General features: G+C 44.8%; 1 protein-coding gene across 1 annotated transcript; it reads right to left on the bottom strand.

Annotated features, from left to right (window-relative positions):
* Positions 1–9,148: 9,148 nt before the first annotated feature.
* Positions 9,149–12,350, bottom strand: LOC101776625 (clavaminate synthase-like protein At3g21360). The gene is made up of 3 exons (XM_022826765.1): positions 11,002–12,350; positions 10,209–10,462; positions 9,149–9,766 (listed from the first exon to the last, which is right to left on the bottom strand). Exons 1-3 carry the CDS (start codon positions 11,371–11,373, stop codon positions 9,406–9,408), a joined length of 987 nt encoding a protein of 328 aa, XP_022682500.1. The 5' UTR covers positions 11,374–12,350; the 3' UTR covers positions 9,149–9,405.
* Between the last annotated feature and the right edge of the window lie 4,646 nt (positions 12,351–16,996).

The following is a 16,996-nucleotide window of genomic DNA, read 5'->3' as shown; positions in this document are numbered from 1 at the left end:
TGCTCCGTGCTCCTTCCTGAATCGCATGGTATGTTCTCCTTTTCTGATGAACAAGTTCTTGTCTTCCTTAATACGGGTCAAAAGGAAGTGAGTTGTGACTAATTGCTTTTTGCCACCCATATATGTTCATGTAATCATTTGAGCTGCAGCCTTGGTTGTGGTTTGAGCTGCAAGTTATCACCTGATACAAAGCTCGCATTTGTCACCAGTAAAAACTATCAGTTATGAAAATGTAAATAGTTATCCTATAAAGTCTTGTTGTCAATTTGTCATTGTGAGTTGCTGTTGACATTGCTTCCTGTTTCTTGACAAGTGATACTGTCATTTTTTCCACAATAAAGAGATGGAGTATAAAATGTAAACATACAATTTCTGTTTGCTTGTGCTCCTTTTCCTTCATTGAAGTGAATAGGAATTAAAAGTTACAAGGCTTGTCACAAGTGGACATGCTCAGAGGCTAAATAGACACCTCATCAAAATATAAAGTTTTCTAGTTCCATGTTGGTGTTACAGTGAAAGTTAAGTTTCCAGGCTGTTTAAATAGAACATGCTATGTAATTATTATATGATGTTATCTTTATGGCTGTGGAATGATTCTTGATTCATCATGAATTAGCTTTATCTCAAGAGTTCATATTTACATATCAAATTGTCACTTAAGTTCTGATAAGCCATAAAATTGTTAGGGATTCTTCAACATGTCTCTTAACACATCGGAAAGCTCTGATATCTCTAATTCAACTAAAACACGTGCAAAAAGGTCACATGATTCGCTTGTCCGAACACATGGCGCTAACGGTAAAAAGGCTGCCTCAGATACGGTCATGTCAGCATTCACTTGGTAGCCTTAACTTGTTCGTGCTTCCCGATCATTGTCATCATCAGAACTCAGCCTCCTGCAAGAGAAACAAGTAATCCAGCATGTTCCACAAGAGGCCCGACTCCCGCAAACACGTTAACAAAGACCCCATAAACAAAAGCCCCGCTAACAACTAAGCTCAACTGAATCATGCCGGGATTATTTTTTCCTTAAAAAAAAGAGAGAAAAAGTATGTTCCACCAGGTCAGAAAAGATTTGTGCTGGTGGCTAAAAGGGCTCTGTGCTGGCAGGCCGAGCACCCACCATCAACTTTGAGCCAGCACAAACGGCGGTTTGTGCTGGCGGGTGGCATAACCAACTGCTAGCAAACTGGTATTCTGTGCTGGCGATTGGTTATGCCACCCGCCAGGAATATTTATTTTCCCACCCTACATATTATTTCCCGTGATTTATTTATAATTTCTATTTTCCACCCTGGGGAATGATGTATATGGTCATCAGCACTGGCCATGTGTTGTGCATGCTGCTTCTTTCACCAAACGGATTCATGCCGTTTGTACTCAACGCGAACTGTACATTTCTTTTTTCATCTAAAAACTCTGTATGATTGGCATCAAAGGTCCTCCACTGGTGAGCATCGGAAGGATGTCAAACCTTTCCGTCATCCTTTACTGGGCGATTAGCATGCCAAGTCATCATTTCAACGGTCTTTGGGTTTGCGAACAAACGCTCCAGACGGTCCACCACCGGCAAGTACCACATCACCAAGGATGGGACTCTGCGTTGAGTCATCGTGTCAGTACCTATATAGGACTCGTCCTCTACTTTATCACTAATACTTTTCTTTGCACCTTTCTTACTCTTATTCCTAATGGAAGAACCGGCACGGTCCTCACAGAAATCTGCATTACTTTTGTAATGGCTAGCATCGCAATTTGGACACTTTTCCAATGTTGCATACTCACCACGGTACGATACGCAGTTGTTCCTGCACGCGTGTATTCTTTGCACACGCATTTTCAATGGATTGATAATCTTGTTTGCTTCGTATGTGTTTTTGGGCACAAAGTTCAGCTTCGGGAGCAAATTGCCTAGCGGAGTAAGGAGATCATTGAAACTATTGTCTGACCAGCCAAATTTAGCCTTCAGGATCAGAGGATGAAGGACGAAACGCAGTACTGTCCACTCCTTCCCACATCCCACATACATACGGTCCTTTGCTGCCTTTTTGAGCGTCTCGAAATTCTCTAACCCTTTAGCACTCCCTAGCAACAATTTCGGTTCAATATGGCGCAACATATCCTCCATATCAACATCACGTTCCTCATCCACCTGTGGTTCCCCACGCACATCTGTTTGATCACCATTTTGATCTCCACGGTTGTAATCATCATCCATCATAACATGATCTCCATCGTCGTTTGCATCATCACCACCCACTTCATCACAGCCAGTATTGATGTTTGTGTTGTTGGAAGTACCTCCTGCCTCTCCATGGTGGGACCAAATTGTGTAGCCATCCACAAAACCTTGTTTTATCAAATGCCTCTTGATGACATTAGTATCCTCCCATACAATTTTGTTGCTACAGTCAAAACACGGACAATAAATTTGCTTTGTCTTGCAAATGCGAGCGTGCTTCTTCGCAGGCTCCTCAAACTTCGCTACCTCTGACATGAAAGTAGGCGAATGCCTCCATATGCCATACATCCATGCTCTTTGATCCATTTTTAACAACCTATGACAAGATTTCTTTGTCATATTAATTAATTTAATGAGCTATTCCATAAACTAAATTGAATTATGGATGTATTAACTAATAAGTAGCAAGAAATTTAATAAAAAATAATTCTATATTACCCCAAAGCTAATGAAGCCAGAAATGATGGATAGAAGTTGAAAAACAAGGTTGGAATGGCACAAACTCACCTTATGTAGCCACCTCCTCCAGAGAAATCAAGAGCAAAACATTCCCCCTTAGATTTGGTATTTTTTAGCTTTTCCCGAGCAGCTAAACCTAGGATGTAAATAATTCATAACAAGAATGAAAAAAATCAAACTCAATTATATATTAATTTGAATCAAATTCATTAATTGAAACTATGAATGTAATAATTAATAAGTAGGGAAAATATAATAAAAATCAATTCTATATTACTCTAAAAGAGAATCAATTGAACCATGGATGTAATAATTAATAAGAAGAATGGAAAAATCAAACTCAATTAAATATTAAGATAATCAATTTGATTAATTAAAACTATGGATGTAATAATTAATAAGAAGCAAACTCAATTCTATATTACATTAAAATGACAAACATAGCATTGTAATACTTATAATAAGACCATAGAATTTTATTCACAATTATAATCCATGTCTAGTTTTTTTCTCTTTTCCCTCCTCTCTCTTCTAGTCCTATCTAGATCTAAATGACAAGCTAATGAAGCTAGATATAATGGATAGAAGTTCAAAAAGAAGGTTGGAATGGCACAAACTCACCTTAGATAGCCACCTCCTCCAAGGAAATCAAGAGCAAAATATTTCCCCTTAGATTTGGTATTTTAGTAGCTTTTTTCAAGCAGCTAAACCTAGGATGTAAATAATTCATAAGAAGAATGAAAAAAATCAAACTCAATTAAATATTAATTCAATCAAATTCATTAATTGAAACTATGAATGTAATAATTAATAAGTAGGGAAAATATAATAAAAACTAATTCTATATTACCCTAAAAGTGAATCAATTGAACCATGGATGTAATAATTAATAAGAAGAATGGAAAAATCAAACTCAATTAAATATTAAGATAATCAATTTCATTAATTAAAATTGATGTAATAATTAATAAGAAGGAAAAATATAATCAAACTCAATTATATAACATTAAAATGACAAACATAGTATTGTAATACTTATAGTGAGACCATAGAATTTTATTCACAAAAATAATCCATGTCTAATTTTTTCTCTCTTCCCTCCTCTCTTTCTCTCCTAGTTCTATCTAGATCTAAATGATAAGCTAATGAAGCTGGATATGATAGATAGAAGTTCAAAAGGAAGGTTGGAATGTCACAAACCCACCTTATATAGCCACCTCCTCCAAGGAAATCAAGAGTAAAACCTTCCCCCTTAGATTTGATGTTTTTGAAGCTTTTTCCCGAGCTCCTCTCGGGCAAGCTACAAATAGAAGGTTGGCTGGGGAAGAAGATGAACAGGAGCATTTATAGTGGGCTCTGTGCTGGTGAGCAATGTAAGCCAACCGCCGGCACAGATCACCCCATCTGTACTGGCTGTGGGCTTAAGTTGACTGCCAGCACAATAGCCTCTATGCTAGCGGGCCACATAAGCCCAACACCAGCATAGATGGGGCGACCTATGCTGGCAGGTGCTTACGTCGCCCGCCAACCTGCTGAAGTTTTGTGCTGGCGGGTGCCAAACACGCCCGCCAGCATGCTAATTTACCTGTACCAGCATAAATCGTTTCTGTCGTAGTGTTTACTTTGGGGAAGAAAAGGTGCATCAGTGCTACTGAGCTCGGCTAGAATAGAATATAAGTATATTGAGCCTTGGTTGCGACGAGACAATTTGTTCCGTTTTAGAACGCAAACCCAATGATGCACTTGCAGCATTTCCTAGCCCTTTTTAGTTGTGTCAGGAATTTCATCTGTCAGGAATTTCATCGACGCCTAGCTGCTAGGCGAAAAGTATATCCCCATGCATTGGCATTTCGCAACTCTAGCCCCTTGCCTCGTCGACTCCTACGCTGTCCAACCAACCAAACAGTGGGTTCGCGTTGGTGCATCGGACGTCCAAACCTCACGTACCTGTTGTGAAATCACCGTCAACTTGTGGCCGTCCGTCCGTCGGCCCCTCTCGCTTGCTGGGTTCGTCGGCTCGCTAGTCGCCACCCACTGCCCAAAGTGTGCGCGACAAGAAGAAAAGCTTCACCAATCAGAGGTCGCTCGTCGCTACGAGATCCGTCCTCGGCGCGCACACACGACGCCAATAATTTTGATCGAGCAACTGGTTGGTTAATAATTAATCTGAAGCTGATTGGTCGGGAACTCGATCGATCACTGTACGATGCAGCTGTTGAATCGGGATCGAATGGTCTGAGAAAATATTCCACGTGAACTAACGGACCTGAATACCTACTTGATCAGGAGTTCATGCGTGCGAGTACGACCGCCCGGCCACGTCAGGACTCCACTGCAAGTGGCCCGTGCAAATATTCACGCCGCGCTCAGTCTCGGGAGCAAGCAACCACGCACGCCGCGCCATCTGACCATCTCCATCGTCCACGAGATGCGAACTGCGAATGCGTCGCCGCGATCGGGCCGAGCGAGCCTGTGGCTGGCCGCCCCGGCCGGTTACAGGCTTAAAGCGCAGGACAGCGGCGAGGGCTGCTTTTTGTTACCGCCTCTGCTTTTGCTTCGGTGGTGGGGCAGCAGCCTTTGCCGCCCGGCGCCCGGGCGCCCACCGGGAGCGGGTCGCGATCCAGCGGCATCGGCCAGCGGCCAGAGCGGCCTGCGCGAGCCGCGACATGAATGCATGCATGATTAGGGCCCGCAGGGAGATGGCGGAAAATTCTAAGGCATCATCGCCAATTCATTGTTGATTTTGCTTTGATTACCATAATTAGCACATAAACACAACACAGATCTCATAGCCTAAACCACAATCTGTCACGCCCGGTTTTAAAGGTAAAATCAGATAATAAATTACATGTGCGCTAGGATCAAATTTCACACATGCAACGATTTCAGTAAATACAAAAAATAGTGCTAAAGTATAAATAGAGTATTAAATTTATTACATGATCGAAAGTCTTTAAATCGAATAGCAAAACGAGTCTTTAATCTAGCAGCGGAAATCCAAGGATGACGACAACTCCACATGTAGTTGACTGGTGGCACACGTACGCCTAGAACTCCTAAAAGCCTTTAGGAACCTCCTCAAAGTAGACTTGGTCTGAGTGAGTACACTTATGGTTGGTACTCAGCAAATGTGGGGAATGTGTAGTGTAAGACTATGCAAGGATAGGCTAAGGTTTAAAAACATCTTAGCATTTTAATTGGTTGGTCAAGTTTTATTAGCAATTACTATGTATAAGTTTATTCCACCCACGTTAAGCATGAACATAAATAAATAAGACAGCAATAAATAAATAACATCAATTTAATTCAACTTTCGATAAATTAATCATGTGAGGGTCCAGGCCGCTCTTGACTGTGAGCACGGCTGATATATCAGTTTTACACTCTGCAAAGGTTGTACACTTTCACCACAAGTCGCGTAAAAGTTCAAAAGAAATTTAGACCCAACCATGTTGTGCAGGCTAGGCACAATACCACACTTCCGAGGTGTGATTGCATAGGGACGCTACGGGGCTGTAAAATTCCCTAATAAGAAGTAGTCCGCTAAGGTTTCCGGATCTGTAGCAGAATATAAACTTCTCTCAAGACTGCGAAGCTACCATAAAGCAGATCAGTCTAAGGGTCGGGCTATACCCATCTGTCGCCGCCCCCCTTGCCCTTTCGGTAAGACCACTAGTCTCAAATTAATTAGCCAAGACCAGAGCCATATAGTTATTGTGGTTGCACTGTTTTCCTAGGTGGTTCTCCATGTTCCAATTAAGCATAGTGATTTTGTATTAATGAAAGGTATAGCATAAATAAAATAAGTTTAATCGTTGGTTCATTAATACCACCATACCTGATTAGAGCAACTAAGCATGAACTACCTAACATTAAAGTAAATCCAAGTTGATCTAGGAATAAAACTAGGCACACCTTAAATAGGACCCATCATGTTCAATCATAAAAGTGCATAGCATAGGTTATTTAACGTAAAAGTAAATGTTGCATAGGTTCAAACTGTGATCAAGGACACAACTTGCCTTACTGAACTTACTCCTACTGCTCAAAGTCCCCAAAGGCTTGATATTCGAATCCCTCAAACTGCGATCCTTCTACTCGCATCACACAAGTACATACAAGCAAACAAAAGAATAAATAATACACCAAACAGTAACAACAGAGTAAAATAAGGTTATAAAACTAATCTTTGCATTAAGATGAACTCATAGACGCTAGAATCGCTTGAAACAAGATCTAAAACGCTTGAAACAGATCTAAAACGCTAAAGGTACGACCTACACAGGTGCAAGGGCATAACTACGAGATTGCTCGAACCAGTCTAAAAATGAAACCTAAGCATCCTCTACCCGTAATTCGTCGTTATCTAGCCCCTGAGCCTGCTCATAGAGCGGCCCTCAAGTGCTTGACACGACTCATCTAACCCGGAAAAGGATTACCTTTCTCTAGTAGTACTGTCGCTTTTGATCTTGTTGGGAAATGCATGGGATTACGTCCAACTTTACCGGATGCTCCGTGCTCACACAACTAAAATACTATAGCAAGTAGTACTTCCCTCGTAGATTCGCGTATCAGGGGAGCACGAAGATCACTCAGCATCTTCGTCATCGCGTTTGTTGCATGTCCAATGATTGCGCAGATCTTATATGGTGCCGGTATATATGATAAAAATCAATAATCTCAGCTGCTGCCTCGTAGAAGGAAATGAAAGAAGATACGAGATGCTTGCGGAGAATTATACTGCATACGTGCAAGCTAGGCGACAGATGTTGAGAACAGCGACGCCGCAACGCGAGCGAACAAATCTTTCTCCGGCTTTGGCTCTCGCGATCCAGAATTCCAGATAACCAGACGGAGGGATGATTCGTGGCGCGTGCCGTGAGTGGAGTGGGCATCTGCCGTCTGCGTCCCCTGCGCAGATAGCGCTGTGGCTTCGGCGCTAGGGCAGGATCGACCGATCCATCGTCATCGGTTGGCTTTTGGATGGATAGATCGGTTCGATCGCCGCATCTGGGGGGACGGGGGGATGTGGATGGATAGAAAGATGCTTATGACCCCCCGTTCGCGGGTGATTATTGTCGTTAGTGCGGGCTAATCCAGTGCTGACATGCATGCTTATCATCTTGTACGTGCCACTTCGTAATACAGTTCTCCTTCATGGCTACCTGTGGTCTGTGGATCATCTTTGATTGGGTGGATACCTGTGGTGTATAGAGGTTATATTACTACTACATGGTGACATTGACATCTTAGTTTGTCTTGTTCGTTTTTTTTTGGACGAGGAATATCTTAGGGAGTAGTTTGTTGTTGTGGATACAATCTCTCTTTTTTTTTTTGAGAGGATGTTGTGTTGTGGACACAATCACACAGTGGACACTGACTCGTTACGTGAATGGGCCCAATACCAGCGCCGGCCCACCATGAGCTGGGCTACTGGCTTCAGTCTTGCTCAAACGAGACGGCCCGCTCGCCCTCAGAAAAGAAAACCCAGGCGAGACCCCTCCCATGACCCATCTCGTCCTCGAGCTCGAGGTCTTCTGGCTCTCGCTGCTCCTTGCGGCCGCCGCCGCCGGCGGCATCAGACCCCTCCCATTTCGTCTCCTACTTCATCCGCTTCTCGTCGTCTGGGTGCGCGGGGCGGCGAATGGAGAGCCGTGTGTGGCAAGCTGGGGGTCCGGGATGGATGCGGTCTGAGCACGGAGCCGGGCCCCTCAGTCCTCGGGAGTGGGTGGCCGGATTCGAGCCGTCGTTGCCTCCACGGCGAGGTCGCCGGCGCGTGCCCGCGTCGGAGGGGGCGAGGTGACGTTTTCAGGAACCCCCTAACTATATTAATAAAACCCTCTTGGATCGCGACTATTAATCGCGATCCAAATGTTTGCGCAAATCCCCCTTGCTTTGGATCGCGACCAACGTTTTACATAAAAACCCCTAGGATCGCAACTATTAATCGCGATCAATTTTTTTCATAAAACCCCTTTGCCATTTCCGCCCCCAATGGCTCCGGCGACGGCCGGCTGGTCGCCAGGGCGGCCAATGCACCTCCGGTTCCAGCTCTCCGCTCCCTCTTCGCCGCAGGACGTCGCCCCTTCCCGCGCCGTCTCTCCCGAGATGCCGCCCACCTCAGCGGTGGTCGGACTTCGCAGGCGGCAGCCTGCCCCTGGCGGCGGCGGTTTTCTCGCAGAGGAGCGGCGGTGGGCTGGCCTGAGGCGGGCGGACGGGGAGGAAACCGAAGCTGTGCTCGTCAGGCGGATCCTGCATTCCTGCTCCTGGCAGCTCCTATCTGCCACGCCTAGGTCTGAATCTCACTTGGCTCAGCTCTCCTCCATCGATCTCACCATCCATTCTCCTTCTCTCTAGCTAGATGCTGTTCTCGAGTTCCAGCACCGTTGGCTCGATCGATCTCGTGACATGATTAGTTTCATCCCTCAATCCACTGTTATACTCCTATACCAGTTCCTCCAAAAGCTTAGCATGAACAAAGACAAGAGATACAATGGTAACTTCGTCCTTGTCCGACTCTGACATACGCCACCAACATTCAACCACTGCAGGAAACGAGTGCCACGTGTTCATCTGCACTTTCCTTTTGCCATCGACGTGCTGTTGTGCATTACAAGGCTTCTCATTCCCATCGCATGAAATTATTCCCAGTTCAGAGCACCTGCAAATCGACATACATCATATACACGCTGCACTTCTACAGATCATTTACAGAGCGAAGCAAGGACGCGCCGCGGGGGCTCGAACGACCGGCGGGAGTGCAGCACGGCCCAGTTGTCGATGAGGAGGATGTCGCCGTGCTGCCACGGGACGGCGACGCACTCCTCCTCCAGGATCTTGCCGCACTCGGCGATCACGTCGGCGGGCAAGGGCGAGCCGTCGCCGAAGGTCACGGCCTTGACGGGGTCGTTCCGGGCGTCCTTCCACCCGGTGTAGGCGGCTACCATGCTGTTGAACCAGATCTTCCTGCCCCGGCTCTCGTCCCACTTCACTGCCGGTATCGGGCCCATTATCGTTTTGACGCCGTCGTCAGTCCATTCCAGCTTCATGCCGAGCTGGGCAGCCCTGTCAGCAACAGTTGCAGTCAAATTTTCAGGTAAGATCAGAAGCATAAGAATACCACTGTATACAATTTCAGTTGGCGATCGGAAGCAGTCCGCTAGAAAAATCCATTGTTTGGACTGAAGAAATGGCATGAAGCATACCCGCAGTGCCTACACTGATGTTAAGATGAGACAGAGATATTGATTTTGTGCTTGGTATGGAGAGGCCATGATCAAAAGCTTTTGGAACGACCCAAGTTGATAACACAATTAAAGTACTTCAGTTATACTGGAACTAGATCGTTACATTGTACATTGGTTTCGGTCATGCATGGATATCTGATGAAATGGAACAATGATTTCTTCAGAACAAATATATTTATGCAACAATGTTAGATGGGAATTTATGTAATGCAAATGCTCTGAACTCATGGCAAAATTATGATAATCTGCAATGATGCTACCTTTCTTCAGCGACAGCTTTATCTTTGGTGAGAAATGTTGATTGCCATCCACGACCGATTGGAGAAGATGGATCATCACCCTCTCCTAAGACCCTTGTATATATCAGCCCATCCTTCTCCAATTTCTCCACAAACTCTGGAAATTTTTCTTTCATCCTTTTGTAGACATAATGGCTCAATACTATTGGTGTTTCCCCGCCACTCTTTGGTTCTACTTCACAGAAGAAGAACAATTTCGACGGAAATGTTGGAACCTAAAAACAAAGTGTGTCGTTTACCACCGTAAGTCCATTGTGGTCAGGAAACTCTACTCTACCCGAGCTTAAGTGCTCAAAATGAAATCTGCAATCAGTAACATTTAACATTTAATTTTAAAATGGCATCAAGAGTACTTTATACTGTCAGTATAGCTCGGTACTGTCAAGACACTGAAGTTTCAGTATCGCAAGTTGTTTATTGCTCAGCGCTGACTGTCTCGTCTTTAATTAAATGGTTCGAAGGCTTCAACTATGAAAATACTACTCAAATTATGTTCCCCTTCTACATTAAGTAAATCTCCAGTTAGTACAAAGTTGCTCGTGACTGTTAGCAACTACTTTCGTTTAAATTTTCTAAGCTTTTATCAAAGAGGAGTACTGACTATGAAGCAAACCACATTCAAATGTTCTGCGATTATGATCTAGACTCGCCCGTTTTGTGTTGCTCCTGAATTTCAGTCTGCTGCTTGTGTGGCGCAGAGGAGGCTATGGCGAACTAGGGCCTGGGCCAACGACGGCTGGAGGCTGACTCTCACCTGGGCCATCTCGTGGTGGAAGGGGATCTTCTGGTCGGGCGGCGACTCGTTGGCGGTGAACACCCGCCCCACCACGTTGGTCCGCGGCGCGGCGCCGCCGACGTACGGCAGCTCCTCGTACCCGAAGGCGTCGACGGCGCGGTCGAAGTCCGCCGCCGTCCGCGCGGGGAACCCCCGCAGCAGCAGCGCCCCCGCGTCCCGCACCAGCGGCTCCAGCCGGGACGCCCGCTCCGACCGCACGGCCGCCAGGAACTCGTCGACGCCGCCGGTGGCGAGCGACGCCGGGGCGCTCGGGACGAGCACCGCCGGGAAGGCGACGCCCTCGACGACGCGCTGCTGCGGGAGGCGCGCGTCCTGGAAGAAGCTCGCCATCAGGGCGTCAGGGCTCTCGGCTCCCTTCGTTGTCGTGCGCGTGAGACGGAGCAGTGACGAGGACGATGAGGCTTCACGGTGTGTCCCCGATGGATTTGTTGGGAATCTGGAATCATCCTTGGGATGGATGAACGTGGACGGCTTCGCGGGAGTTTTCCGTGTTGGGCTGGGGGGCGCTGGGCCTCAGACCTGGCATTCAGCAAAGGAAAAAGTCTATACAACCCCCCACCTATTACAAGGAGACCACTTCACCTAAAACCAGATGATTAACACCCTCATGTTTGCAAAACCATTCAATTAGCCCCTTTTCCGGTTATGCATGGTGGTTTTGACCATGTTGACGCGCTGAGATGGACCTAGCTGCTGACATGGACGTCTGACGCGTGGACCCCGCTTCTCCTTTTACCCCTCTCTCCCATGCCCGCTCGCCTCGGACTGCCCGTGCTCTGTCCTGCCGCAGGGTAGAGACAGAGGACCGGTGGCCGTGGGGGAGACGAGGTCGGGCAGCGGTGGCGCGGGGCCGCAGGCGATAGGGGCTGGCTGGCGCGAGCGAAATCGGCGGCAGGGCGGGCGAAATCGACGGGAGGGCAAGCGAAATCGACGGCGGCGCGGGTAAAATTGGAGGCGGCAGAAACAAAATCGAGGATGGGTGAGGGCGTCTGACCGAGGCCGAGGTAGGCCACGGCCAGCTGCGGGCCTCGCCTCCGGGGCTCATCCCTGGTGACGGACTACCAGAGCGCCGGCGGACGGTGGGAGCACGAGAAGCTGCAAAAGGCGCGGTGACCCAGTTGGAAGGCGATCCTCGTTGTTAGTCAAGGCTCTGGTAGTCTGGTGGTGTACCTGGCGCTCGGCTCTGGCCGCGTTTCCGATCACATGCACACCTGCGCGAAGCTGCGTGCGCACGCACAGCTCTGCTCGCGTTCCTAGATGTAGTTGAGTTGAGGATGTAGGAGTTCAGTTGAGCAGCGTTGGTACATGTCGAATCTCTTACTCTTTTACTCATGGCGCATGCGCAGGATGGCTTGGCCCCCTCGTCATTGGAAGTTTCAGCTGCTACGGGGGCTGTCAGCTGTGGTGTGCTTGTCCAGGCTCAGCTGCGCGACACCGGCAACGGTAGTGCGGCGAGGTCCTTGGCGTCCTGCTGGTTGAAGCTGAGCTGTGCGCAGACGGAGCAGGAGATTTTGAAGCTGCTAGACCGTCGGTTCCCAGGCGGCTGCGGACGGCTGGTGGAAGCAGGCCGGGAGAAAGGAAGAAGAAGAAGCGGGGCCCACGAATCAGCCATCCACGTCAGCATACAGTCCATCTCAGCGGGCCACCGTGCAAAACCAGAAAAGGGGTTAAGGAATGGTTTTGTAAAGACGAGGGTGTTATACATCTGATTTTATAGGTAGGGGGTGAAGTGGTCTTCTTGCAACAGGTGAGGGGGTTATATAGACTTTTTCCATTCAGCAAAGCAGGAGTCAGTGGGCACACACATGGCAGTCGGATCAGTGACAACGGACAAGGTGCTCTAAATTGTACTCCCTCCATTCCAAATTAAAAGTTGATTCATAAATCATAGGTATTATTACACTTACAATAGTACTATTCTACTACCTGGAGAAATAAGAGGATATACTATGTTCCTGAGAGATCCCGTATAAAACCCCAATTTTACAAAAGAGGAATATATTTTAGCGCAGGGAGTACATATTGATCCTTTGGCTGCGAAGAGACAATTTTGTTCGATTTTTGTGATCTAGAAATTTTGTATCCCGCACAAAACAGAACAGCGGCAGCGCGGCTGCTTTCTGTGATTTAGAAATTTCGCGGGACAAGTGAATCTAGTGATGGGTGATGATCGATGAGCCTAGCGCGGCAGCACTTCCATTGTCATTTGGCCTAGTTTGACCTGATTTTGGGCTAGTATGGGCTTTTGTTTCACCGTTCTATGGCCTAAATTCCTCCTACCACACATTGAAACAGCAGCCGCCGGCATGGCACCCAAGCCCACCCAGAAATCCTATCCATTTTTCGGAAGAAAAAAATTCATCGTACCTTCCGATGTTGGAGATTGGTGCAGCTTTACTCGACCGTTCGATTCGCTAGGCTTAGGTTTCCAGACTTTTTTTCCCGTTCGTCTCGACTTTTCCGTTCCATTCCAATCCAATATTGCGGTCGTCCCCTCGTGTCCACGCTGCTTGACTCGGCGGCGGAAAGCTGAGCGACCTTGGCGGCGGGCGGCGTCGCCTCCGGCGCCCACGCTGGCTTCCGCGTCGCCGGCGGACACTCGGCTAGCGCCCGCAGCCTGCTCGCCTCTAACGTCGGCGTCGTGGGCTCCTCCACCTGATCCTGGCCTCCCGCCTCCGCCTCCTTCTCTGCCTTCCCCTTCCCCGGTGCGGGCAAGACCACCGACTCCGCGTCCGGCACCGACGCTGTAGATGACGAGGCTGCCAAGGAGCAGGCAGGCTTCGGTGCTGACGCCGACGCCTGCGACGCCGCGGTCCTGATCGGCGGTAGCGCCGGGAGGACGTCCCCCGCGGCGGCGGCCGTGGAGCTCATCTAGCCGGCGTGCGTAATTCTGGCCGCAGGTAGGGATCAAGGACGAGCGCAGGCGTTGGGTGCGAGGGAGAGGAGAAAAGATTGGGGAGGGAGGAGGAGGTGAAACAACGAGAGGCATGTTACTTGCAAAAAATCTTAGCACGATTACTTGCCAGCAACCTGCAACAGCAACAGCAAAACTAACTAGTGCTTGCTCACATCACTGCAATTATGCCAAGAAATTGGCTTGTTTCAATGAACTGCTACTATCCGGGGCATGTAGAAATTCGGATTGATGTGATATTGCTAGAACCGATAGAAATGCTAACTAATTGATTGCTTGAACTGAATCCATGACTCGCTCAATCCAAAGGCATGGACTGCCTTGGAATCGACTGCACTGTTGAGTATAACACTCGATAACTTAACAAGCTAATCGTTGTTGATGCTAAGTGTGATATTTTTGCTACTTTACATCTTTGTGTTTAGTGACTTGTGTGTTGCATTCAGTGTGTTAGTGTTCACTTTTGGAGTAGCTCATAATGTCAGTGAGATGGTCGTCCTGCGTTCAAACTTTAGAGTAGTTTATGCACAATGCATTGGTGTTACTAGTTTATTCACAATACATGATGCATTGAACTCCCATATATTTTGCAAGCCACACCTCTTCAATTCCCCAGTTCAATTTTGAAATGAGTTGATGAACAGAGGCGTAGTAGAGTTGCAGTACTGCTAATAGATGTATTGTCGTGCCTTTCTTTTTTCATGGGAATCTCTGTCTTTTTCTTGAAATTTTGCAATGGATTGCAGAGTTGCAGTAGCTGCTAATAGATGCATTGGTCGTCGAGGACTACAGGCCGCGGCATTTGCAGTAGCTAGGCGCGGTACTTTTGCCACTGGCAGATCTCACTCTCAGCACCAGGTCTGCGCCCTGATCCTAACCTTAACCTTGCTCGTTGTCGTCTCCAACGCATCAATCAACCAATCTAAAATCAGGATAGAATCAAGGGGATGAGCTTCTCCCACGACATCAATCAACCAATAGTGTTGATTTGTTAGTTAATTTTTAGTAATGTTGAATTGTTAACTAATTTGGTCGACTGGTAGGGAAATTAGTGTATTTTGTTGAATTATTGGTGATATTTTGACATCTTGATGTATTGGCAGTGATATTTAGTGTATCTCCCTCAATTACTAGTGGCAATTAGTGTACTTGCCTCCTTTAATTTTGGATCTTCACCTTATATATGTATGTTTAATACTAAATTTATTCTGTGTATTTTATCAAAGTTGGACATGTTCACTCCATATCATTTCTAAACAAGTAGTTGATATGACTTTATTTTCACTTAGTAAACAAGTAGTTGATAATTCCTTAATTTACTTTTGTAGAATGGTTGTTGCTATTTTATGTAGTCTTGCCCATGCCACTACGTTGAATTTTTTTGTCAAAAGTTTTGAGTAACTTATTCATTGCTTAACTATGTATAAGGCATGACTGTTGCTGTGAACTTTTTATTCCTTAAACTTTTATGTTTTTATCTATATGTTATTGTCAAAAGTTCTGAGTAGGCCTAACACACTCACTAGTATATTATGTCAAATCAATATTTCTTAACATTTTTTAACAGCCTTCAACTCTTTTCTTAAAGTTATGATGAATCCCTAAATTTATTTAGGTTTCCTACATTTTCATAAATATCCCAATATTTTTTAAACTACTTTTCTCACCAACATTTTATTGATCTTAACTTGTTTAACCAACATATATTTCTCTATATTTTTAGTTTCAACATCTCTAGTTGACTAACATTTTATATCCAGTTTTAACATTTCCAATGAATAAGCTCAATATATGTATGAATATAATTCAACATTTTTTATGTTTACAGTCTCAGTCTCATTAGTTTCAATGAAATGGTTCAATATTTATAGTATTTTAACACAACATTTTATATTTAAGATTCAACATTACCAGTGGTTTGTTTCAACATTTATACTCCTTGAACCCAACATTATATATTTGATTTTAACATTTTTGTCCAACATCTTTATTAGTGAACCTCAACATTTTACATTTTCAATTACATCATTTTTAGTGGGTTTAACATTTTAGTATTACAACACAATATTTTATATTTTACTTTCAACATTTCCGATGGTTTGGCTCAACATCTTTACTAATGGAGCTCAACATCTATTCAATATTTCTCAATATTTTTGACAGTCTTCAACTCTTTCTTAAAGTTATAATGAATTCCTAAATATATTTAGGTTTCCTATTTCCATAAATGACCCAATATTTTTGTCTAAACTATTTTTCTCACCAACATTTATTGATCTTAACTTGTTGAACCAACATATATTTCTCTATATTTTCAGTTTTAACATCTCTAGTTGACTAACATTTTATATTCATTTTTACTAATGAATAAGCTCAACATATGTACGAATATAATTAAATATTTTTTATGTTTACAGTCTCATTATTTTCAATGACATGGTTCAACATTTATAGTGTTTCAACGCAACATTTTATATTTAAGATTCAACATCACCAGTGGTTTGTTTTAACATTTATACTCCTTGAACCCAACATTACATATTCGATTTCAACATTTTTGTCCAACATCTTTATTAGTGAACCTCAACATTTTACATTTTTAGTATTGCGACACAACATTTTATATTTTAGTTTCAACATTTCTTATGGTTTGACAACATCTTTACTGATGGAGCTCAATATCTATTTAATATTTCTCAACATTTTTTGATAGTCTTCAACTCTTTCTTAAAGTTACGATGAATCCCTAAATTTATTTAGGTTTTCTAACATTTCCAGAAATGACCCAACATTTTTTTCTAAACTATTTTTAATTGCATGTTCACCTTTTATGATGAATGTTTCCAACATTTCTAGTTTCCAAAAAGTTACCACTACATACGAAGGTCCAACAATTTCACAGAAATAGGTTCAACTGTTCTGAATTCAACCTTATATTGTTCAACAATTTTTCATCATTAGGTTCATCAGTTTTAGAAATTTAACATTTACTGTTCAACAATTATCTTGTCAAAGTCATTATGATATTCAACATTTCTG

The sequence above is a fragment of the Setaria italica genome, chromosome V (assembly GCF_000263155.2).
Source record: "Setaria italica strain Yugu1 chromosome V, Setaria_italica_v2.0, whole genome shotgun sequence".
Lineage (NCBI taxonomy): Eukaryota > Viridiplantae > Streptophyta > Magnoliopsida > Poales > Poaceae > Setaria > Setaria italica.
The sequence above is the reverse complement of the archived record's forward strand: the minus strand, read 5'-3'. Positions and strand labels throughout refer to the sequence as shown.

Bases quoted from the DNA above. Each gene is read 5' to 3' on its own strand.
- LOC101776625 (XM_022826765.1), bottom strand. From the start codon at position 11,373: ATGGCGAGCTTCTTCCAGGACGCGCGCCTCCCGCAGCAGCGCGTCGTC. The intron at 10,463-11,001 runs GTGAGAGTCAGC...CTTTGTTTTTAG, and splicing joins TCCACCACGAGATGGCCCAG to GTTCCAACATTTCCGTCGAA. The intron at 9,767-10,208 runs GTAGCATCATTG...TGTTGCTGACAG, and splicing joins AAAGCTGTCGCTGAAGAAAG to GGCTGCCCAGCTCGGCATGA.